Source organism: Phaenicophaeus curvirostris, chromosome 2, assembly GCF_032191515.1.
Source record: "Phaenicophaeus curvirostris isolate KB17595 chromosome 2, BPBGC_Pcur_1.0, whole genome shotgun sequence".
In the NCBI taxonomy this organism is placed as follows: domain Eukaryota; kingdom Metazoa; phylum Chordata; class Aves; order Cuculiformes; family Cuculidae; genus Phaenicophaeus; species Phaenicophaeus curvirostris.
Window position 1 is genome coordinate 32126146 of NC_091393.1, and position 26083 is coordinate 32152228.

A 26083-nucleotide genomic window follows, 5' to 3' on the forward strand; every position below is an offset into this window, starting at 1 on the left:
ACTGTTTGTGTGAAACTGCTTTATTTAAATACACTAGCATAACTGCTTTCCAGATGACTTAGAAATGCCTACATAATCTTTCTTAACTTTCATTACATTCATGGAACTATCTTTTTATTTTTCTTGTCTCTTATATCTATACTTATCATTTATTCATTAATTTTTAGCTTTCTGAAGCAACTTTAAAATCTTTCTCCAAATCAAAATAAGATCCTTCTATACATCTCAGTGTGACTTTGTAATGTCGGATCCTGTAAATCTTAAGCAGCAAAAAATCTTGCCTATCAGACTATTTCCTGAACAGAGAACTTCATAAATTTCAAGAACAGTAGATTTCATTTCATGTTAATATTACATTGTTATGCAAATAAGCATGGCATTTATTTTTGTTTTAAACTGTATTTTGTTTAGACTGTGTTATGTTGACCTAAATATTATTCAAGTTTCTTCTGCTTTAGCTTCTGAATTATCATTAAAATTTATTACTGATTATGTATACATTCTGTGCTCAATCAGGTTGGATCATTTCCCCAGGTATCTAAATTTTTCTTGAGCATCTTCCTTTCCCATCAGTGTCTCATTCTCAGTTTTAAATGACTAATATTTAGCAATCTTTAGTTGCATATCATCTCAGTGGTTAGTGCTTATTCTTTTAAATTAATACTTCAGCACCTGCCCCTAGGGCTCTCACCAGCAATTTAAGGGCTCATCTTCGGGAAAGATGTTAACACCTCCATCCTGCAGCCAGGTTTGAAGAGGCAGGAGGTTGACAAAATTAAAAAGCCTTTTCATGTTTAATAATATCTAACAGGGAAAGAGTTGACAACTAAATACATGTTCTTTTTGCTTTAGAAATGTTCAACGTACTTGGCTGCTGTTTACAAAATGATTGTAGTTTGTGAAGTTTAGTCTGATTCAGGTCCTGTACATTCAGATGCAAAGAACTGCTTGCTGAGAAAGCAGTGTACTGTTGAATAAATATTTTTAGACAATACAAAGCCAGATAGCAACATTACTTTGGAAATGAGTAAGCACAACCTAGGAGAAAGTGAATTTAAAAAGTTTCTTGCACAGATACAGTGCCTAGCTTATAATTAGTGGTGTTCACATGATAGCCATTTTTTGCCTACCAGCATAGACAGATGCTATTAATATGAGAACTGAAGAAACCATATGGATTTTGATTGTTTTCCTGAGAGATTCATGTCACCATAGTAAGGATGTATCTTCAAATTAATTTTATTGTCCCTGGATCCAAGCTTGGCCTTTCTAGAACCAAGAATAAACGGTGTTATACCAAACAATGGACAATGATATCTCACTAGTGAGAAAAGTATTGCTGAAGTACTGCACAGTTTCACAGTTTGTTTCATTCAAGACTAAGGCTGGCTAAAAGGCATTCTAGAAATTGTCTGTCATTTGAGGCATATCCTACTCTGGCATTACCCTTTGTCTGAGGATGTTTTTAGCGCATGATAGAGCCTATGGCAGCTTAGATTTGTGTATTTGATGAGAATAAGGTTAGCACAAACATGCAGCTCAGTGCAAAAGAGCAGATTTTGAACCCTTTGCTCAAGATATTTATCAATTCAGGGTCACAATGATGCTAAAATAACTATACGTCTTCATTTCTGGAGGCAGTTCAAGGCATCCCAGTTCTACGCTCAGTTCTGTATTGCATTCAATGAACTTTCCAGTTTACTATAGCTGTGTCATGAGTTTAGAAGAGTAAAAAAAAAAGAAAATTGAGAAATCTCTCTCTCCCTTGTCACACACATAGGTAGCGATTTATCTGGAAGAGGTAAATGTAATAATTTCAAGTTTATTTATGTAAAATAATAATTACATACTCTTCATTCCTCTCCTATATTGCATCAAAATAGTGTGGTCAATTTATATTGCCACACTTTTTATCCACAATAATGAATTTAATGATGTATGGAAAAAAACTCAATCAAGTTAAAGTGATTTCGTCAGTTCTGCTGTATCAGGTTTATTAGATTAAAAATTTCAGGCTGATAAATCTTTTCCCAAACTGATTATTAAAGATGTTTTTGTCTGCCATTTTGGCTTACTAGTAGTTTGTTTTGTTTCTGTCTTCTTTCTCCCACTACCAGGAGGCATTTTTGAGTGTGTGGAATCTGGTCCAATGGGAGCAGAAGAACTAGCCTTCAGATTTGCTGTGAACACAATCAACAGAAACAGAACTCTTCTGCCAAACACCACATTAACATATGACACCCAAAAGATAAATCTCTACGACAGTTTTGAAGCATCAAAAAAAGGTAAACTTTCTCATATTCATTTTTTTTTAATGAGAAACCTAGACTCACTTAGTTTACCTACTAGAAAAAATTTATAAAATATATATATAAAAAATATAAACTCTGGTGTCAGAACTCAGCAGGACTGAATTTTGCACTATATTAAATGTTATTTTAAAATATTTTTTTTATAAATTGAAGAGCTAATTTCATATGAATATTGTCCTTAACAAGAAAATAAGACAGGTGAAAGAATCAGAGGTCAACCTGTATTTCTTAAGAGAGGTAGTAACTTAAAACTGTCAAGTCATTTGGTCCCAACAGGGCGCTCCCAAGTGTTGCAGATTGAAACCTTTAGACAATAAGGATTTTTGGTCTTATAGTGGGCTGAGATGAATAAAAATATTTGATGGTACAGTAGAAATGCTGCATAGGAAAAAGTTATTGTGTCAGAATGAATGTACACGAAGTATATCTTAAAAGTGTAATATAATCAGTTTAGAAATTATGGCAATTATTTTTCTGTATCATACAGAATTAATCTTGCCAACCTCTTTTCACTGCTTATTTGCGAAATAAACATTTCTAGTAGAAATTTTTAGGCACGAAAATAGACAATATCCATATTTGTACAGAAATACTGTTTGGTCATTTTGAGATACTATGATTTATGAAAAATTTTATGGACTAAATATTTATGCCTAGCAAGATTATTTCTTTGCAGAGGGGAGCATGAGGAAGAAGAAAGAGGCCAACAACACTTTCAACAAAGCATTTTTTGAGTTCTTATTCTGATGTTTCGGATGATGCATCAAAGCAGGTTCCGAGAGACTACTCTTCCCTTTCCATCTTGGCCAGTAGTGAATGAATGGACTGATCCTTAATTCCGGCCTCTTCTTTCTCCTTTCCTCCTCATCTCACAAATTCATCTGCTTCCTGATTACAGCATATATTATCCTGTGAAATTTAATGGAACAATTTCTTTCTGTTCCTGAGGGAGGATGTAGAAAGCAGAGAAGTTTGTTTCGTGATCTTTAATTCTTTAAGCCTTTCCTGAGACAACATAACTACATTCCCCCCTTACTTGGAGTTTTCCTGAAGGTGCATGCTAGCCTGAATATTACCTCGCTAATTCTTGCTAGCCTGTAATAGCTGAAGTTAGTATGGCAACATGCCATTGACTGAACATATTGAATAGATTGTATATATTCATAGTTCCTACTTGCATCTTGGATGAGAATGCAACTCTTTATTTGTAGCTGGTCAGGCTGTATCAAAATCTGTGTAATCTTCCAGTGCTAACAGCTTTTTGTTTCATCGTTTCACAGTACAGCCAGCTACATTTGTGCTGACAGGTGCTTTAGTTCAGAAACAAAGGCTAAAGGTTAACATAAAATGGTTCATTTTATTATGATGGCTCCAAAGCAGAATTTTAACAATGAGGTTTAAACATTTGACTCATTTTGTGGTTCATGATTATGCCCATTATTAAGCAGGCAGGCATTGCATCATAAATTGCCTGTTTAGACCTCTTAGTAAGACATATTTTTGAAGTTGAATATAGATAAAATATTTATGGGTTTTTAAAGGTACTATATGAAAGAGCAACCTGAAGGCAAGAAGTTATTCCCAAGATACTATTTCAGTGAAGAATAATGCAAATGCAAACGAAATATCCTTCAATGCACTAGAAAAATTGGTATGCATTTGATAGAGCCAGGGCCATATTAAATCACGTGTGAAAGCTTTGCATTATTCAAATCTCAGAAACAGGGGAAAAAAAGCCCATTGAAAAGCCATCTGGTAGCTATTGCTGTTTTTAGTGATCCCATTTACTGACATTTGCATAAAGCTTGTTGATTAGTCTTAGGAAGGGCAATATTAGCATAAATGTTTTTTTATCAAGCTAGTCATTTAGGCCCTGATCCGATGCTCAGAAATGCAGTGGAGATCCTGTGCATATATGAGAAGTTAATTTAAACCACCAGTCCTCAGCAGTAATAAAAAGGTGTGCCAGCATATTTTCTGGAATGCACTTGAAAGACTTAACAATATTTTCTTCAGGTTGAAAAGGATGTGCATAATAAAACAAATAATTTTGAATTGCTGAGAGAAGTAATGCAGCAAGATGTTTTTCTGCTGCTTGTTTCCTCAGCTGTCAGAAACATTGGTAGTGGAGTGGCAATATTAATATATCAAGCCTCATACAAATACTTGTGTCTAGATTGCATTAGGGAGATACTTTTTGTTACTTCTCCCTACCAAGTTGGATGTTTTCTTGGAAGACAGAATCTGTTGGTTTTCAGAACTGCATAGTCATAGACGTTGCATCTATGATAGTTATCTAAACAGGAGGATGGCATGGGCTGTAACACTGATCTACAGTATTAACCAGTTTTCATGTCTTCTTTTTGGCATGTCCCAACTATTGTACTATAAGATAATGCTGGAGCTTACCGCGGGAGATAATGCAGTCCAGAAACTGCTAAGGCACAGTATAGGAAGAGCTAGTCTATTTTGGAAAAAGGAGAGCTAAGACTCTTGAATGCAGTGTCAGTTACTTTCAGTTAAAAACATTATTGATACAGATGTAGCAAACCTGAATGTTCCCAGTATTTAAGAAAGTACACTCTGTTGGATTTTTTCACTAGAAGGTAACAATTTAATTTTCTTTTAGGGAATATATTGACCATTAAATTTTTCTTGTCAACATGCCTACTTTTTAAGATATAAAATTTTAACTGTCCATTTTGATGGAATTAATCTAGAATGCCTGATAGTTAACTAGAATCCACTTAACATATAAAATTTCTGAGTAATTAGGATCTCAGTAGAAATAATGCTGCTTGATTGAGGAAGAAGTTAACACTTAAACAGCCTAGGTTAGAATACTGTCCCATATAACCCTTTTCTAAATGTGAGATCAAGATGAGCATAAATCTCTTCTCTGGTCAGTGCTTTTTGAAAAACACAGAGTTGCTGGCCTTTCTGACTTCCACTGATATAGAAGTCTTTATTAAATGTAGCTGAATGTTCTTTCAGTGTTAAGGGTTGCTACTTGTGAGCTCATAGTGAAAGTTTAGAAATGTAATCTCAAGTTAAAATCTGTGTAAATGATAGTGTTACACAATAAATGAGCTCTGTCAGCAATAAGGTTTCATGGAGTGCCTTTTATTTAATACGAATTGTGTAATACCTTCTGGCACACTGCCTTCTTTCCTCTCGTCATTGACAGACTTTTGTCTCCTCTTCAGCCTGTGATCAGCTGTCCCTTGGGGTGGCTGCCATCTTTGGACCATCCCATAGCTCCTCGGCTAATGCTGTGCAATCCATCTGCAACGCTTTGGGTGTTCCACATATCCAGACCCGCTGGAAACATCAGGTGTCAGACAACAAGGACTCTTTCTATGTCAGCCTCTATCCAGATTTCTCTTCACTCAGCCGTGCCATCCTTGACCTTGTGCAGTTCTTCAAATGGAAAACAGTTACTGTTGTTTATGACGACAGCACTGGTAAGGCTAAAGCATTTGACTATGGGCAGATATGTACATTTACAAGGAGAGGGAGGAGGGGATTCACTAGTCATATTTCTTAAGAAATCTCAACTAAATTACATGAATTTGTGTTGCCAGTGGTGTATAACAAGTAGTGTGTATTTATCAGCATAAGTATTCTCACAAGTGTGTTTCAGTTGTTAAATGCTGTGTGTTTGAGCTCACAGCTGTCAATAAATCAGTCACGCTCTATTTGCTTTTTCTGCAGTGTCTTAACAGTTGCTAACAGCTATGTCTCTTGATTCCAGTTAAAACTTAAATTTTGAAGAAAAATATGGTAACTTGAAAGATATACTAGTGCGCCTGGTGAAATAGAAGACCTTAATTCTGGCACTGCTTCTGGCATTAGTCAATTTAGAAAACAGATGCTATATTTGTTTGGAGTTTCAGTATCTGCCTTTTTTGAGATAGAATTGCAGAAGAAGCCATGGGTTTAGCTCCTAGGAATAGAAACCAGAGTAAGTTTGGAGGGTTGTTTTGCAGATGTGTTACATTAGTTAAAGTGAAGTCCTGATTTCCAGCAGAAATATACCAGTTTGCTATCTTTCCCTTACCTCATCCCTACAATTTTCTTTGCCCTTCTTGATTGCCTTGACAGTGACATCTTTGAAAATTGTTCTAAAATCTTAAGTTGCATTTGAGGTCTGTCTGTTGGCAGTCAATACTAAGACCTTGGTAAGAGGTCTGGTTGTATATCTGATTGTAATGGAAAGTACAATGAAGGTACTTAGCCAAATGAGTTATATTTATTTTTCTTGGAAATGATGATAAATTCCATGATGGTTGGAGAGTTGTTGGCATGAGATGAAAATCAAATCCTTCTCACAGTTCAGTGAACTAGAAGACTGTTGATACCCTTTTTGAGTAGTGCTACTATCTATCTAAATCTGAAATAAAACAAACAAAGAAAAAAAGAACAAGAAATAATACCTATTATACGTGTGGTTAACCGTAGTGGAGACAAGCTGTGCTAGATAAACAGCAGGACAGAATGCCTACTTATTAAGGTCAAAAAAGATGTTGTGTATAGTTATCAAAAGGTGAAAAGAAAACAACCAGGGAATAATTTCTAACTGATTTTTTGTCTTCAAGTCTTTTAAAATAAAGGAAGGCAGTGAAGTTTAGAGGCTGCATTCCTAAAAGTTTGCTGGCTGATGCCATCAAAAACCTCAGGTAATCAAAATGTCTGATTTCAAGTTTAGCAAGAAATGTGTAACTTTTTTATTAATGTTATTGATATTTTTTGAATTATCATTCTGAAACAGGATAGGAAGTTAAAAAGGCATCATGTTTTAATCTAATGGTAACTGAAAAAAGTAATTTGTTCAATGAAACAGTTACAGGCCTATGTTTACTTAAATTGAAAAGATTTCTCTGTTTTAAATCATTTGGAGACTAAGTATCAGTACTTTTGCAATAAACAGTTTGCCTTTAAAAACATGCCTTTCCATTAGAAATGTTATGTGTTTTAACACCTTGAAACTGGTTTGTCAATATTTTAAAGTGATTTTCTCCCCTTCCACAGAACCAGAAACTAACCAAAAGAAGTATTTCAGGTTAAGGGTCTCTCTGAACTCGAGACTTTCTGAAAGGCATATGTTCTTAATAGTCATGCTAAACCTGATCTTTTCACAAAGTATGTTTTGAAGTCAGGATGTAAGTAGAATAGGAATGAAGACTGAAAAGAAGTTTTTCTTGTGCTATGGGCTACTCGATCTACATGTGACTACTGCAAGCATTTAATAGAAAAAAATGAATGTGAGCTTTTCTACAATAGGTTTTAAATAGATTTGACAATGAATAAGGCAATTCAGGAATTTAGCTTGTTTAAAACACATGAATTACTTGAGGAAATATTAACTTCTAATTTATTTTTCTTTCGGGGGTGGCTAGACCCTTGCTCCTGCTGATAAATATTGTAGTAATTCCTGCTAGTATATCTTTCTTTCCTTGAAAACTGTTGCTTTTTGAAGAGACAGAAAAAATAATCAGTTTTAAATAGGTAAACCTGTCTCATTTTTGTGGCCTTTGCTCTATGTATATATAATCTCTACTTTGTTTTTTTAGATTGTCAATTTCTCTTTGTTAGTAGAATCTCCTGTAGATTATTCAAATTCTTCAAGAGCAGAACACACTACTGGGAAGTCCACAGCTTCACTTGCCTTTGAAGTACATACAGGAACAATTCTTAGCTATGATCGACTGTCAGTCTTAAGGGAGTGGAGTTTAGATATTCTTACAGCTCAACTGCAAGCTGGTTACTTCAGCTGAGGAAGAGGTTATCTCCTGCCACAGGATAAGATAAATATTCAGTTGTGAACCTAGAGCTGAAGCTGAATATGATCATTTCAGCTAACATTTAGAAACTGTGTTGAAGACTCTTCTTATCATTTAAGACTTAATTTTAAATCCATTAAAATAAAGGCAGTGGAGACAACCACTTATCAAATGTTTATATCTTTCTTCCACTAGGCCAGTGATTTCTTAATGTAAGATGGATGTCATTCTTATTTCCCCCTCCTTTGTTTCTCTTTCAATCACCCATATTTTACACTCCTTTACTGACAAGTTATTTAGGATGATAATGTATGGCTTATTTTATGATAATTTTAGTGTAATGGATTTCCTTTATCTGAATGGACAACTCCCAGAAGAACACCTTCATTAAGACAATCATACTTTGTTACAGTGATAATTCTTTTAATTGCTAAAATTAATACTTTTGGGGGGACAAGTTTACCTATTTCTGCTATTACTTTATAAACATGGATATGAAGGGAGATAATGGCTTTACTATAGACAGGAAGAAAAGGTAGAAAACATGCATAACACACGTGGATTCTTCTCAAGATAAATTATGGAGAGTTGCCCATATGCCAAAACCTTGGAAGATGGTAGGTCCATTCTGAGGGAAAGTAATTGTTTTTTTAAATTATTATTTTAAAAGAAGTCTTTTTATCTTGTTAGGGCTCAATTTTATGACTTCTCTAAAGAATTTTTTTATCTAATAAAGGAGAGATACCTCATCCACTTCAAAGCATTCTAATAACAATTCTGTCCATGTTCTTTATTCCTTCAGTATGGGATATCTCTTCCTGAGCAAACAAAAATGGGAAAAACTGTGTGGTTATCTGATGCTCTACAGTCAGTAAAAGTCTCTGTTAACTCTAGCTGTCACTCTTAGGAATGCACCGGAGATTGATATTTCAGGTGCACACTTCAGCTCCTTCTTGACAGCACCATTGTGTCCTATTGTATGAAGTCTCCTGTGCTCCTGTTTTATTGGAAGAAAAATCAGTTATCTGACTATAATAGACAGCAGAGCATTCTCCTGATGCTACACAAGGCACTTCACATAAGTGTAGATGGTCTTCCATAGTATTTTTGTATGTCTTTCAATCCTTTTTGTACCTACCTCCACAATGACCATATAATGAGATGTGCAACAGAGACTGCCACCACTTGTATTTGATCTGGATGCAGTTTAATCAAAGATTATGTGGTATGAAGGTCATAAAGAGGATGTTAGTCCATGTTTAGAACACTGTTTTAAATAAGAGAAATTGGGATTCCAGGCTTCCTTTGCAATAAGGAATATCTGCACACCTAAAAGATTACCGCAAATAACAGTAATTTCTGGGTTGAAGTGTTCTCTCTGTATTTTCTAGGAGAAATAGCTGTATATCTTGCTACTAATTTGAGAAATGACAATAAAAAAATAGCCTTTTTTGCACTATGATTAGCAACAAGATCCTATCCCAAATCATCTACAACTTTATGATGTGTAAATGGCTAAGTTGAAGAAGATTAACCTATGGAGTCTGTCTATTGCTCCTCATGTCAGTCTGGACTTCAGAACACTGGTATTTTCTATGCTGATGAGACTTGCCTTGTGTTCAGGAGGTTGTAATAAGGAAAGCAGGACAAATTGCCACAGGAGAGAATGTAAGGTGTGTCATGCTGACAGAGATATTTCTAAAGGTATATAGAACCATAGAATCATAGAATCACCAGGTTGGAAAAGACCCACCGGATCATCAAGTCCAACCATTCCTATCAATCACTATATGATCAATAACACTGGAAAAAGCAAAGATCAGGTTGAACATGGTAATAAGGAAGAGGTAAGGATCTACAAGTAGGATTAAGAGTATTAATAAACAAGAAAGCTTGATTTTGTCTTGTCTCAGTAAGAAGATATGCAGTCTGTAACAGTGAGGGCAAGGTGACAGAAACAAAAATGAGCACAGAGTATACAAAAGTTTTAATATTATAATAAAGCCTTCTGCCCTGATAGTATTTTATGGGATGGGAATTGTGACAGTAGGTAGATAAGCCTGTTCTTTCAGGGAAGAAATAATATTTGTGGACTTTTTCTCTGAATCTGTGTTTGAATACTCCTGTATCAGACTTTTTTCCTTTAAACAATAGCTATATTCTGCTTCCTTCTATGACTTATTTTAGCTCTCAAGACATTTTTTTTTTAATGTAGTCCATCCAGTGTACAGACAAAAAATTGGAAAGGATCTCTAGAACATCTTTTTTTCCTGAACCTGAATATTTCTTCCTGTGGCCATTCTAAATGGGAAGGTGTATTCCTTCTGACTAGAATTTCCCATTAAGAAAAGAACCTAGCAGGATGTAATGAGTGGTTGGTTACTTTGGGTGTTCTTTCTTTTCTGAAAGTAACTTATTGCTTCTTTGTTAATTAAACACCACTAAACTATCCCTGGACACTAATTAACTCCTTTCAGATTTACAGATTTGCTACAGCCAATTGTCTTTAAGAAATAAAAGTGGGAAAACTGCAGCATGCTCATCAGCTGCATGTCCTAATGGTTTTAATTGGTCTCAAAACAGTAACTTAATTTCAAGTAAATTGTCTAATCTCTGTGCTAAAGAAAACAGACTACATAAATTCTATTTAAGTTTGTGAATCTTGGAGAATTCAAAACAAAAAATATATAAACAGTTAGATGCAGGGGCTTTTAAATCATACTGGCACTTGTATTGCCAACTAATGCTTTATGCAGATCAAATTGATATAAACAGAGCTCTGGTGTTTTTTCTTAATTAACATTTGTTTTGGTCTTGGGTGAATAAGTATAAACACCAAAAATCTGTTGCATCTATGAACAGGAGCCAAAGAAAAACTGGAAAAAATGGCTTCAGAAATAAAAAATGTTTCTGTTGCTCTCCAGCACTGAACCCTATGCTTTAATTTGAATGAAGGAAAAAGTAAGATGTCATTTTGTTGCTATGTTTACTGTAGTATACATATAACATTGGTTTGTAAATAAAACTACAATTTATTTCTTGGTACCAGTATTAAAATCCACATAATCTTATCTTCACTGTATTTAACATTGTTGTCTCCTTACCTTGAGTGTTGTGTGCAATTCTGTTCTGCGTAATTTAAAAAAATTGTTATGGTTGCTGAATGTGTCCAGAGGGAGGGAACAAGGCTGGTGAAAGGGCTGAAGGCATATCCTGTGAGGAGCAGCTAGGGACTAGGGTCTTGTCTAGTTTGGAGAAAAGGAGGCTGAAGGGTGACCTCATTAGTCTTTACACCTTCTTGAGGAGGGGAAGTGGAGAGGGAGGTGGTGATCTTTTCGCTCTGGTATCCAGTGACAGGACATATTGGAATGGCTTAAAGGTGCATCAGAGGTTCAGACTTGACATTAGGAAGCATTTCTTCATAACAAGAGTGGTCAAACACTGGAACAGGCTTCCTAGACAGACATTCTACATCCTAAGCCCATCATTGTTTAAGAGGCACTTGGGCAATGTCCTTAATAACGTGCTTTAATTTGGACAGCCCTGAACTGGTCAGGCAGTTGGACAAGATGATGGTTGTAGGCCCCTTCCAACTGAACTATTCTTTGTCACATGCTATTTTCAGATACCTTACATCATGTGAATCATAGAATCATAGAATAACCAGGTTGGAAGAGACCCACCGGATCATTGAGTCCAACCACTCCTATCAAACACTAAACCATGCCCCTTAGCACCTCGTCCACCCGTGCCTTAAACACCTCCAGGGAAGGTGACTCAACCACCTCCCTGGGCAGCCTGTTCCAGTGCCCGATGACCCTTTCTGTGAAAAATTTTTTCCTAATGTCCAGCCTAAACCTCCCAATGTGGTTTGTTGTGTTGATGTGTTTTTTTTGTTTTTCTTCTTTCCTCACAGTATTAATAAAAAGTATACTCACCTTTGCAGTTGATATAACTGTATACTGGGAGGAATTAAATACCTTGGGGGCAAAATGGGTGTGTGGTGATAGCAGGTAGGGAACACTGCTAAAGGATTAAGGAAAAAATTCTTGTAGGTGATTCAAAGTAAATCTTGAGTAGGGGGAAGATTTTTCTTTAAGGAGAATATACACAGTTCAATATGAAGATGAGAAAAGGTATTCAAGAAATACTAGAGAACAGGCAACTGAGGAAGAAAGAAAATTAGACGGTCTGAAAAATACTGCTTGTCTCTGTTTTACTGCAAGTGAATTTAACAGCATCTCAGTTTATGTGAAAAGCTGTTCTCCTTTTTAAACACATCTGTATAACTAGGTTCTACTCAGCAGAATAAGAGAGAAGGAATGAAAGGAGCTGCAAATGCTGTACTTGAACATTTGACAATTGATATTGTAACAGTGCATTTCACCTGAGTTTAGACAACAGGACTCTCCTGGGTGACAACACTCTCCTGGGTGGAAAACTGGTTGTATGGCGGGGCCCAGAAAGTGGTGGTAAATGGAGTTATCTCCATCTGGAGGCCAGTGACAAGTGGGGTTCCCCAGGGCTCAGTGCTGGGTCCAGCCCTGTTCAATGTCTTTATCAATGACCTGGATGAAAGCATTGAGTGCACCCTTAGCAAATTTGCAGACGACACTAAGCTGGGTGCAAGTGTTGATCTGCTGGAGGGTAGGGAGGCTCTGCAAAGGGATCTGAACAGACTGGACCACTGGGCTGAGTCCAATGGCATTAAGTTTAACAAGGCCAAATGCTGGGTCCTGCACTTGGGGTGCAGCAACCCTATGCAGTGCTACAGACTAGGGGAAGACTGGCTAGAAAGCTGCCTGGAGGAGAGGGACCTGGGGGTGTTGGTTGACAGCGACTGAACACGAGCCAGCAGTGTGCCCAGGTGGCCAAGAAGGCCAATGGCATCTTGGCTTGGATCAGAAACGGCGTGACCAGCAGGTCCAGGGAGGTTATTCTCCCTCTGTACTAGGCACTGGTGAGACCGCTCCTCGAATCCTATGTTCAGTTCTGGGCCCCTCACCACAAGAAGGATGTTGAGGCTCTGGAGCGAGTCCAGAGAAGAGCAACAAAGCTGGTGAAGGGGCTGGAGAACAGGTCTTATGAGGAGCGGCTGAGGGAACTGGGATTGTTTAGCCTTGAGAAGAGGAGGCTGAGGGGAGACCTTATTGCTCTCTACAACTACCAGAAAGGAGGTTGGGGAGAGGAGGGAGCTAGCTCTTTCTCCCAAGTGACAGGGGACAGGACAAGGGGGAATGGCCTCAAGCTCCGCCAGGGGAGGTTCAGGCTTGACATTAGAAAAAAAATCTTGGAAAGGTCATTGGTCACTGGAACAGGCTGCCCAGGGAGGTGATTGAGTCACCTTCCCTGGAAGTATTTAAAGGACAGGTGAATGAGGTGCTGAGGGGCATGGTTTAGTCATTGATAGGAATGGTTGGACTCGATGATCCTGTGGGTCTTTTCCAACCTAGTGATTTTGTGACTTCAATTTTGATGTTCTATAACAGAAAACTATGAACTGACATGTCTGGCATGCAGTGGAACATATTGCAGGTTAGAGATTTTGATATGGAAGGGTAAAGTTTGTTCAAGAATAGATGACAGGCAGAAATAGAGAGTAATTGTTTAAAGATAAGAGGTGCTTGGTCCACAGTACAGGAAGAGACATCTGCTGGAACCAACAGTGCAATTATAAAAAGCATGAAGGAGTATTGTTATTGTGATTTGCATTGCTGTGCAATAAGATCCAAAACAAACCCCTGAAGATGCAAATTAAGTGGACAAAGTTTTTTCTTCTCATTCTTTTTAATATCATCTAGCAAAGCTAACCGAAGGTAAGGTTTTAATATCAACTAATACCTCTAACTATGTGTTGACTGGGTAAATGAATATAGGACACAGTTTTTACAATATTCTCAGAGAGATGTTTCAAGCTCTTATAATGTATGTTGACTTTTTCAGTACTGAAAATACTGAATCTATAAGATGTTCTTGCAGTATTTCTGATAGTGAAGAAATGCTTGGAATGGAAAATAATGGTTTATTATTATGGAAGTGCAAACCAGCAAAATATACTGAACAGAATTTATTAAAGTGGATGTCGTTAAAACTGGAATTTCTGCCAGCAGAATTGGAGTCAAAACAAAGAAGATTTAGATGAGTTAATGATTTCTTAAATAATACTGAAATTGAATAAAACAATGCAACTGTTGCCAAGGGAACTAAGTTTTCAAAAAATCACTTAAGTAAGAGACTTTTGAAAACCTTTGAAATGAAGTAATCTTGTCCAAATTTTGAAGTTCATTTTTCCTGGTTCCTTAAGTTCACTTGACATATAAAACATCCACCTATTCTCAGTAACTATCTTCCTAACTTGGAACCTGCTGAAAGCTGGGTAGCATAAGATGAAGTTGTTGTATGAGGTGGGTTTTTTTCCTTTTTTTTTTTAATTTTTTTTTTTTTTAAATAGACCAGTCAGCTGAATTTGTGTTCCTGGAAAAGTGCTGGACAAATAAACTATCATAACTTTGAGACTTTTTAAGTGTTTACAAGTAGAGTAACTGTCAAGTTTGTTTTATTGAAAGCAAATAATGTAAAATGTATGCCTTTGAGGGGTCAATGCACCTTGTGGGTAAGGAAAATGCAGTAGATGTGATAAATATTAAGTTGAAATCATGCTGTTCAAGGTGACATTCTTATATGCAAATGAGATAAATAGATTCTTCTTGAAATTGTTGTCAAATGGGTGCAAAAAAAGAGCAATAAGGTGTAAATAGACTGGTCATGGCTTACAGCAAAACTAAAAAGATATGCTTGCAAAGTTCATCTTCTCATATGAAGAGAATAAAAATTACATTTATAGGTGGTAAACTCAGAAATTACAACAGTCTAGAAAATACTCTTTGTGTTAAGTATTTTCACGGTTATCTATCAGATGTAAGGTGTGTTCATTGTGGATAAGCCAAACCCAGTATTAAAAATAATAAAAGGCATGACATTATACTTAGATGTATAACCTGAAATTTCATGTCTAAGAAATTCGTAGGTAATTCCAATTTAATCTGCGTAAGAAAGACTTCACACCATATTACCTTGCTCTTTGCAGTAGATCTCAGGGAAGATGAGGGTTCTTCAGATCAGAGGCTTAGGAAAATATGACCTAGGAAGAGACACTAAAAGAGTGTTGGTTTAGTCTAGGGGAGGTGAACAAAAAGGTCTCACAAAAGGAAACAAACTATCCTCCATGTTAAATGAATTGTTAGATTTGTTTAAAATTGTAGCAAATTATTTACTTAGAAACACTTATTTTCGAATCAAAGAACAGGTATCCTTGAAAAGCCATGAAAACTCACCTCTCAAGGTTTGGTGGATTGTTTAGTATTTCTGGGGTTTTTTTTAATTGGGTCACTATCATCAGGACTGTTACCTACCAGGTCTCTATCAATGTGCAGATATACTAAATTATAGACTACTACTAAGTTATTGAATAGAAAGTGATTTCTCAAATTTGATTTATTAGATGTCAGTTAGATGAAAAATATCCATATGTGTATATTTTTGTATATTTATGCTATTATGACTTGTGCAATTTTAACTAGCATTTATTCTAGTTCTATGAAGCAAATGCAGAAATCACAGTACTGCTTGTTCTTGAAGGGGCTGGGAGGGTTATCTGCATTTGTTCTTTGAGAATAATTCTATAGAGATTTTATTAAGTTTTTTTTTTTTAAAATAAACATCATCAAGTTAAACAGAAGGCATGAGTCTGGCCCATCTTTTAGGAAAACATGTACCACAGCCCTGTCCCTGTCTTTGGACAAGAATTGAATTTGGACTTCCTGCAACAAGACATGGCATTATAAAAAGAGAACAGAAGATTTAAAGTAAAAATAGAATAAATACATAATATACATATAGAATTTTGGTATAAGCTTGAGGAACAGAGATGTAGGTAATATTTCCAGAAATTATTGCGTTAATAATGAACATATTCTTAATGGGACTTCAAAATTCTTTTGCTTTTGTGGGTTTAAATAAACTTAAGAATATAAATCCTATAGAAAATTGGTTAGGAAAGTTATGATCAATATAGTTCTTTATTTCATGAAGACTGGAATACTTTATTCACTATTTTCAAATACAGAAAAATGTGGTGGAAAAACTATTTAAGTGAAAAATGAAAATAGGAAAATAGAGACATAATCAGTATCCCATCTCGCATGGGGCATAAATTTAAACTTAATCTATCCAAAATTTATTCTGCTTTTATTTCTGCTTTAGTATTATGTATTTTGTTCTCTGCTTGGAGAAAATTGTGAAATACACTTGCAATAACCTTTGTGAGGGCATCAGGCTCAGCTCAAATATTCTCATCTTAATACATTTTAGGTTCAATTCCAGATATTTCTTCTTTCTTGCACTCTTAAAATTTTTTAGGGAAAATATAGCTGCTTTTGTTTTTAAGGGTAACTGTGATTGCACAGTGTAAATGCCAGTTTAGAATGTTCATTTATATTTCTTTTCCTACAAAATCAATTTTAATTTTTAGTAGATATTATGTTTTTATTTAGTTTTGTATAGTTTGCCAAAATAGTGATACATCTATGATATGGCTAGAAACTGCTTACTTGTTCTACTGCTTCTTTTAACATTGATTCTGATAGCTTTGACAAAAGTTGTTTTATTCTTAAACTGTAGTAGATCTCTTTCTTCCCCTTCACCCTCATTAAACTGCACTGCTCATAGATGTCAGACACTTGAGAGATCATACTTCACAATGTTGCATGAATTCTTTTGAAATGCCCAGGACTGTTAATTGTCATTGCTGTCAGTATGATCACACTGAATTAAAGACAAAGCTTTCTGAAAAAGTCCAAGAAACGTGTTCAGAAAAATGAATAATAACTGTATTTCAAGTCAAGCATACTGTAATAGAGCCACATTTGAAAAAGGATGTCACATATTGCTGGAGATGCGAAAAACATGGCAAATCCAATACAAAATCTTAATATTTTCTTAATTTTCAACACTTTCTTCAAATATTTTGTTTCTTTTCCTTATATTTTCACATACTATGAGCAGAGTTAAGGGAAGTTCTGGGGGAAACGAGTTGTTTGGTTTTGTTTTTTTTTTCCTCACTGCTGTGTGCTGCAGCTGATAAGTACTTGTGTGGTATAAAAAAAAATCTTATTTTCTTCATCTTGTTATGGTGATCTTCAAGATCAAAACCTTTCCATGAGCTAAAGGCCTTTTCTGAACTTAAGCAGCACATTGATTCCCTGTGGGAATGGATTAGATAGCTTTTTTCACTGCAGTGAAAAGACGTGTTACTGGAAATAGGCTGAACAGGGATTGACTATTTGAAACTAACTATAAACAAAATTTGCACCCATACTATGATCTGCTCACTTAGCATATTTAAGGAAAATAATAAAACTGATTATTGCCTTGCACTTCAATTACATCTGGTTATGTTGAATCATCAATAAAATTGATTTAACATTCAGATGCTAAGACCTAAGACCCAGAAAAATTAGGATATACACAATATCAGATTGGAAATCTAACCATGAGGTTAAACCTGGATCCTAGATTTTTTTGTTCAGTGATTTTTTTAACCCTAAAGCTAGTGTCTCCTATATGTGACATTTTAGTAATCTCAGCTTCAATAGTAATTATGAATTTAAACACTTCTGCTTTCCTGTACTAAATAATTATTTTAAAATATAATTTTTTTTATTCCAAAATAAAAGACTTTTTCCATCTCTAGGCTAGACAATTTTAAGTCTTTCATAGCGATGTTTGTATTTCAAATACATATAGGTATGTGCATACAAACATCTAGATAAGAACATAGTCCTACATTTTTTGTTTGTTTTAGAAAGGAGTATTTTTCTCAGATATTAGTATTAATGTGCTCTAAGTCCTGCTGAAGTACACTGATTATATCAGTGTCATTCTGCGGAAGTGCAGGTCATGGAGTGAAAGAAAAGTTCCCTCAGTCTGGTGACTAATACTCATACCATTTGTACAATCACTGTTGATCCTAGGTCTGTCAACAAAGTAGCTTTTATTTGTTGAACAGATATTGACCAAAAATGGGTAAGACTGCAGGAGATAAAGTTTAAAATTCTTGAGTAAGGTCCATCCTTCCACATACAAAGTAAGGATTGTTTGAAGTGTGAGGAGTGGACTTTCTCTCCTAGCGTGCCCAGAAGGTGTCAATTACTATACCTGAGCATGCAGTGAATAGGAGGGCAAATAAGGTATCAGGTTTCTAATTGTGGACTTTCAAAGCTCAGATTAAATTTTGGAATGAAAGGCATTCAATTTTTTCCCTCCTTCTCATACACAATCTATTTTTAAATTAGATTATATTTTAATAAATAAAACTGTGTAGCCTTTAAAATTAAAATAAACTTCAAACTTTTCTGTTGTATGCTTCTAAATACTGAGCTTTGGAGTTCATGCAAAACTATCTGATTATCTTTGTATATGTCCAACTTTGTGGACACACTCCTCAAAATTTCGGCATGAAGGCAAGATGAGTGTTGAGAGACTGCATAATAACCACAACTATGGAGAATTTCAGAAAGAGGCATAGTTCTTACCCCTAGAAATCTTGTTTCAGCAGACAATTAAGTCTGGCAATGTTATCATCCTAGAAAAAGTATTTGAAAAAATATTTTCAGTTGGAAATAATGTAATTTTAATTTGTCCTCTCATACTTGGTGAGCCAGAACCAGCTTTTCAGCATGACAAACTTTTTTTTTAGTAATATTCTCACAAGAAATACATTTCTTCAAAGCAACAACAAGTCTCCTTCCCTCCTTCTCCAAAAAAAAGAAAAAAGCCCACATGATAAATTTATTTTTTCTAACAACATAAACCACTGGTTTTGAAGCACTTTACCTTCTTTAAGTGTATTTGTATAGCTGAAAGTCTACATATGGAAAGAATGAATTTTGGAATTATTTCAGTCACATAGAATAGAACATGTCAGCATAGTCTAAGGGTGTTCTGCTTTATGAACAGTTTTTCTTCTGTATATATGAAGAAGAGTCAGGGTAGTAGGTCTCTACTATATACTTTGATAAGGAGATAAGTACATCATTACAGGTAGCTTGTCATTTTAGAGCCTCTATACATCTACACTTTTTCCACCAGATGGAACTTCTATCATCCAAGTAGACCTTCAGACTTCATTCTGGCAAAAGCTATTATTATTATTTTGGGTTACTAGTGTATCTTGGCTTGCCCTAATCAATCTAATTTTTAAAATTTCAGCTGAAGTTATTTTAAACAGAGTAGCTATATTTCTTGACAAAGGACTTGTTAAATATTAGTTGTTTTGGCAGAACATATGCTGAAGTCAGGTACCAAATATTTTTCCTTCTTTTTACTGATATAGGGGTATAATTTTTATAGTAAGAATCAAGATTAATGATAGAATAATAATAATAGATACCTTGGAATTCCTTTTCATGCCATCTCCACTAACTGCAGTGCATTTTTAATATTGCAGATTGCAGGTGGCATAAAGCTCTGATGTAGTAAAATACTTATATACATAAACACATAATGTTCTGAATACTCTCCAAGGCTTCAACTACAAGACTGAAAAACGCTGCTAAAGTGTTGGGCTCTAAAGCTGATAATAAGAAGCTGTATTAATTATATTTACAGTAAGAAGATAAATTTAGCTGGATTATGTATCTTAAAGGTATTTCTTCTTTAAAGACAGTTTACACCATTTTGGTACTGTATTTAAATGGGTTTAAATATAAATGACTACAATTTTAAGGATAGTTTATGCTGCCACAATTGGGAAAAATTATCTTAGCATAGTAAAAAGGTTAAATATGAATAAATGAGAAAGGGACATCAAACTGTCTTTCCCCTTCATCTATATTTTCGCTGTATATGTCTTCAAGGTGTTTCTGTATTATGCTGTTATGTCCGAAGAACACTGAACAGCCCACTGTTTAAGTAGCCCTGCTAGCAAGTGCAATTCCTTTTTTTTGTTTGTTTTTTTTTTATTAATTCTTTCACTGGAGGTGTTTTTTAAGTATAGGACATTGATGATACAACTGATCTTGTGAGAGAGTGCATGGGTTATTTGTTTAGGATGTTTAATATCTGTGAATCATTTTATAGCAATGGACTATTCCAGCTGCTATGAAGCATTCCATCAATGCCTGATAAACTGGCATTCTCTTCCCTTTTACACTTACCTATTCCAAAGCCCAATACTCAATGTTTTTTCTCAGGCATATCCAGAAAAACTGGGCAGGGGGTTGTCAGGGAAGGATAAGAGTAGAGAGGTGTGAAGTAACTTACTGAAAATAGGAAAACTATTCTGGTAGTTCCACAAAGCAATATATTATTATTATTGAAGTTTTTGAGATTCTGGAGATAGGAGTAGCCTTTAAAAGAGCATTAGTGTTCTTTTGTACAGAAAAAGGTTCATGTGTTCGGCCTATTGCAAAGTGCATTTGCCTGCATTCTTCCTGTGCAGCACAAAGGCAGCATTAACAGAAATGATAAATAGTTTGATGAGCAGGCCAGGTGGCATAGCAATGGCTTGCAAGACTGCTGAGCTGGAGACACAGGTTTTAAAACAAACTTGGGGCTCGTACTTCCTGGAATGGTTGAAGTTGAACATGTCGCGGAGGTAATGTGATTGATCTCTTTGGAGGAAGATGCCAGCTGGAGAGCTCACAAACTGCTCCTTCAGGACTCTCCTTAAAGATGAATTGATGGCAGCTTCTGAAAAGAGTTACTCACACCACATTCTTCCCGGCCATTCAGAGGTAAGACTCTATCACAGTGGCTGCTAAGAGAAGGAATTGAGAGTTTAAAGGGACAGGAAAAAGGTGTCCCTGATGAAAGAAACTGCAGGAAGTACATTCCCAAAATGCAGCTATTATTCCTATACTGTTGTAAAATAGATTTTTTTTTTTTTATGGGCTTGTCCGCACAAATGGTTGTGTTTATTTTTTATCTTTTTTTTTTTTACATTACATTTGGGATTCTGAAATACTAATAAAATAACAGATAAACATTTAATCTGAGAGCTGTATTCAATTTTATGTTGTAAATCAGTTGTTTTAAAAATATTCTAGGCTGAAAACTATGCTTTTGCTTTGACAAATATTGTCTCAAAATCATGATGAAGAAGGGACTTGCTTTGTTCTGCACTTCACCATCCTTGTAGTTCTCATTTTATGTTCGTCCCTGCACTGGAGGCTCTGGTACCTTTTTTTTTCTGATTAGCTACACATGTGCCCTTTAGAAACTCTCTCTTGTTCATCCAGAGGCTTCAGGCTTCATTTCTCAGTGCATGACAGCTCGCTACTTTGCTCTTGAATAACCAGCTCATCCATTTCCTCTAATGTCAGACAACAGCAACAAAAGTTACTTTGGGATTAACAGTAGCTCAGAAACTTAGAGTTAATGTATAAATACTCCATGCTTTTTTGGTCTAAAATTCCCTTGGCCCTTAGCCATAGGCACAGAGGGTAGAAGGGTAGAAATTGAGTCCCGCATACAAACCGAACACAGTAGGAAAAAGCAGTTTTTTCTGAGAATCTCTTCTTGGGAGTCTCACTTACCCAAATGGGCCATGACGGTATTAGGAAAATGTGAAGATACAGACAGAACAAATTGGGGCAAATCTAAAAATAAAAGCAACCAATGAATTTGAGACTAAATAATGTAGAGATTTTTTTTGGTTAATGGAAGACACTAGTTTTATTGCAAAAAGCTTTAAATATATGTTGTCTTACAGCTGTGAAAAATTGAATTACAAAGGCAGATTATTACTATAAAGATAGTGGTAGAATTTATTCATATCATATGTGGATTTCCTGGTTAGTTCTCAACTGTGCAATGTTTTGATCTCCTGGACCATTTTTTTGGCCATTGTGCCTACTCTTCATGTGGAAATGAGGATGTAAAGGTGTGGTGAGGAAGAGAAGATCAGTGCTGTAATTTACATGTAGGAGCTGTTCTTTTAGGCTATATCTTTTCAGTGCTTAATTTTTCCTTTGATGTCAAATAGTGATCCACTCTTCAATATTTAACATAAAGAGGGAGGAAAGATGGTGGTCATAGGAATTAAACTACTCAAAATGGTTGGAAAACACTGCAGGCAAAACAATCCAGAATCAGGGTTTTTACTTAATTTCTGTAAAATGCAAGCTTCTGATCACTTACGTTTTTATTGAGAAAAAGGATGCAGTTATATATATACACACAACTTTTTCCTCTACAGGAAGAAAGAAAACACTGCTCTTTTTGTTCACTGTCCACCAGTGTTACCCTGGGAGGTGCCTGGGGAGCAAAGAGTGTGGACTATTGTGTTTAATGGCTTTTCCTGTCATTCTGGACCTCAACTCCTCAGGTTGTCCCTGCCCTGGTGTGAGGCACTCAGGGTCAGAGCTGCCTACCCTTGTGCTGTGCCTTGAGGAGGGTATCTCCTATCCTGCATGGCAGTCAGTGTCTGTCTTTGATACCTCTGAGCAGAGCTGCTTCCCTTCAGTGCCTAGTGGGTTTTTTTTTTCAGTGCTGTTCATGTTGGCTCATTGCTGACTGGAACTGGCTGTGACCAGTGCTGGGCATGTCATGACGTCCCTCTTGTGCCTTTCACAGGTGATAATCTCCAATATATTTCAACTTCAGTGCCTTCATCCAGTCATAATGAAAAGGAAAGGGTAAAGAGAATGATGTATTTTTGTGATTTTGTGTGAGGCTTCAAGTTTGTTTTATTTTTTTTCTCAGATAACCATGCCATTTTTGCTCAGGGAATTAATTTGGTAGGGTTTGTTTTCTAGGAAAACTAGGCTGCTCTTTACACACTTTATATAACACAAATACTACATCACAAATGCTAGGTACATTGTGGAAGGAAAGTTTCAGCCTTTGATTTATATTTGAAAGAGTCTGCTTTTGAAATCTGATACAGACCTGGAAAGTCTTTACTCGATCTCAGTTCCCACCAATGCCTGAATGAGGCATTGTGCTTATTCTGGTAGTTTTTAATTGCAATGGTGTTAGTTCCTGCATCTGTAAATCTTCAATTTCAAATCTTGGTGGGATTTTTTCTTTCTCTAAGGTAGCCCAATCATGACAAGTTTTATGAAAATCACTTTATTTTTTTAATTTTTGAACAACCTACTTAGGCTCTTGAGGAGAGCATGAAGTGGTGCACACTTTATTCACCTTCTTGAGTAATGCTTTTGTCTCTTGCTGTTTTTGAAAAGTGTTTCAGCACAGAAATATGAGAACAGAGACGAAAGCCCAGGTGTTTCCTTTCTCAAACGACTGTCATAACCATCATACTAACAAGTGTCTATTTGTTTCCTACTGAGTAATACCATCTGCAGATTGGGATAACAGTGCGCTTTACTCATTACTCATCTCCTGAATAAAATAAAATTTGATTCCTTTGGAAAAAGGCCAAAAGTCCTGAGGGAAAACTCTCCATGCTATTATCCAAAACCAACCGCATGGGTGAGACAGTTTCAATTTTGCTCATTTTGAGTAGATGCATATTTTGTAATCATTGCTTTCATTTCTGACTCAAAAAGCAGTCTTCAATCGCTTTTACCATATTTTTACCAATGGCGTCTATTTTTTAAAAAAGCTTTCAGTTTTTTGGTCTATCTCATGAATATGATTTTTTCAGCAAATCGTGAACTTCTTGTCTTTAGCAGTTTAATTAGTGCTCTTGCACTGGGAGATCAGTACTTGGTTTGTGGAACTAATTATAATCCCTTTGTACTACATAACTGTGACATAATGCAGTGTTTAAGAGTTTCGTATTGTCTTAATCTCCTCTACTCATAGTAGTTTCTTCTTCTCGCTCTTAAGTGTGGTGTAAGTGGTCCATATAGATGCACATCTATAGTTCACATACTGACAGCTCATATATCAACTTTGGATACTGTTGTCTATTATATGGCAACACATTTTGCAGCACTATCTGATGTGAAGTAATGTGGCTATTTAAGGAGATTGTCGTTCTGTCTTCTCAGTTATATTTTAGTCTCAAGCACCAAAAGCCAGAATTTCTTTTTCTTTCAGAAGGGTGTGTCATACTACCTGTCCCATACTGCCACTCTTGTGATTTGTAATTATTAAGTGGAAGTGCATAGATATCAGAGTAAGATAGCAACTGACAGGACTTTGCCTGTGAGAAAGGCTCTGCTTCAAAGTATGGTCTTTCCGTTAACGTAAAATCATCTAATTTTTTTGGCTACAAGGGCATACACTCTACTTGCTTTACTTTTCTTAGTCTTGAGGGAATGGGAAAGACTTGGGGACAATGTAAAGTGTTTTTATTGATGTGTTATAATCTGTTATTTTTATAAGGTGGTTAATGGCCAATCATTTCAAAGCTTTATTTTCATACACTTGTCCCACATCATGTGAAAATGATAGTCATATGCAGTAGACACAGAAGTTTTTAAGTTAGGAAAAACAGCGCTACTATATAGCTTTTAAGTTTATTTGCTCAAGATTATTTAGAAATCATGTATTAAATGCATTTAAGCTTCCATTGATTACTTTAATTCATGGAATGTAAATATCATTATAGCATTCGGGGTAAATATGCCATTTTTAGTATGTGAATTAGTTTCTAAACGTACTGTTTTATCTACTGGTCATCTTCTGCCGGAAATGACTAGAGTTAAGTTTTTTTAATTTAAAAGCCTCATAGCAAAAAAGTTACAACAACACTATGATACTAAAAATTCTCAGCATTATGTTATTAAAAGAACAATGTGTGTTGGGAAAAGACTTTACTAAATCCTCTGTCAGAGGTTATCACAATTTGTTACTGATGCTGAAGTTTAGTTCCAAGTTACATTATGACAACATAATTTCCTGAAATCAAGACAGCTTTGACATCAAGTTGTAACCAGGAAGAATATTTAGGGATGAAATAAGATACCACTGCTTTTTAATACTAGACCGTGCTGCCTGTGATGATTACAAATAATAGTTCATGATCTCCTTTAATATTTTTGATATAGTGAAGTGAGCTACTTCAGATTTCAGAAGCAGTTCATTTATGCCTGGGTCCTGCTGTAACTGAAATCCTAAGCAGAGTTTGCAGTTTTTGTCAGTTGGATGTGTTATATTTGTGCACTCAAAACATAGTGATGGAGAGTAACCATTGTTCCTGCCATTGAATGGGTTATGCTCCAATGCAAGAAGGAAATTAGCATGGCAAAATATGTTTGTGTTTTTGTTTTTTTTTTTGCTAACACAGAAATAAACCTCTACTTATAGGAGACCTGGTTTTGCCCTACTATTTTAATATAGTTAAACAACTTAATATTTAATATTGGTCACAGACCAATCAGTCATCTGTAAACCACAACACACACTGTTATGCCAACAATTGTTATGTGAACAACAAGATTTTGGAAAAACATTTCTGTGTCTGATTCCATAGTAAAAGTAAAGTAATTCAAAATGAATTGTAGAGTATTGAAGATGAGTGCGATGTCATGAGTCATTTATTCAACCTCTTTGATGCTGCATGTTTTGTTACCTGTATGTTCAAGAAAAAAATAATACTCATGCGAATTATGTGAGTGTTCTGCAGTGCTGAAATGATTCACAACTCTGCATGTAAACCTGGTAGGTAGGAGACTGGCTACTCAGATTAAAAACTATTAGTCTGGGATATTGCTTTAATTGAATTAGACTAGCTATATACATTCTTTGAAGGGGAACGTCATAGTTGCATGATAGTGCTAGAAGAGGATTTGTCTGTCTTAAGGTAATCCTAACTGGGGCTCCTTGCTGCCTATTAACATTAAGGAAGAAAAAGGACTTGTGATATTAAAGTACTGGGAGTATAGACACTTTTTTTTTTAATAAAATTTTTGTGTATCAGTTGCAACATACACAAAAGGGAGAAAGATTTAGGAAACTCTGAAGGTTAACAGAAAGCTTTCCTGCTAGCAGTTGAGGATCTTGTTTTGATAATTT

General features: G+C 35.6%; 1 protein-coding gene across 2 annotated transcripts in view; it reads left to right on the forward strand.

The window, feature by feature from the left end:
• The window catches only part of LOC138717798 (glutamate receptor ionotropic, kainate 2), a 384533-nt gene that overhangs the window by 132995 nt on the left and 225455 nt on the right, over window positions 1–26083 (forward strand). For both annotated transcript variants that reach the window (XM_069851637.1, XM_069851638.1), the window contains exons 2-3: window positions 2118–2285; window positions 5519–5776. In XM_069851637.1, the coding sequence (XP_069707738.1) occupies window positions 2118–2285; window positions 5519–5776 (426 nt within the window). The remainder of the gene's footprint in view (window positions 1–2117; window positions 2286–5518; window positions 5777–26083) is intronic.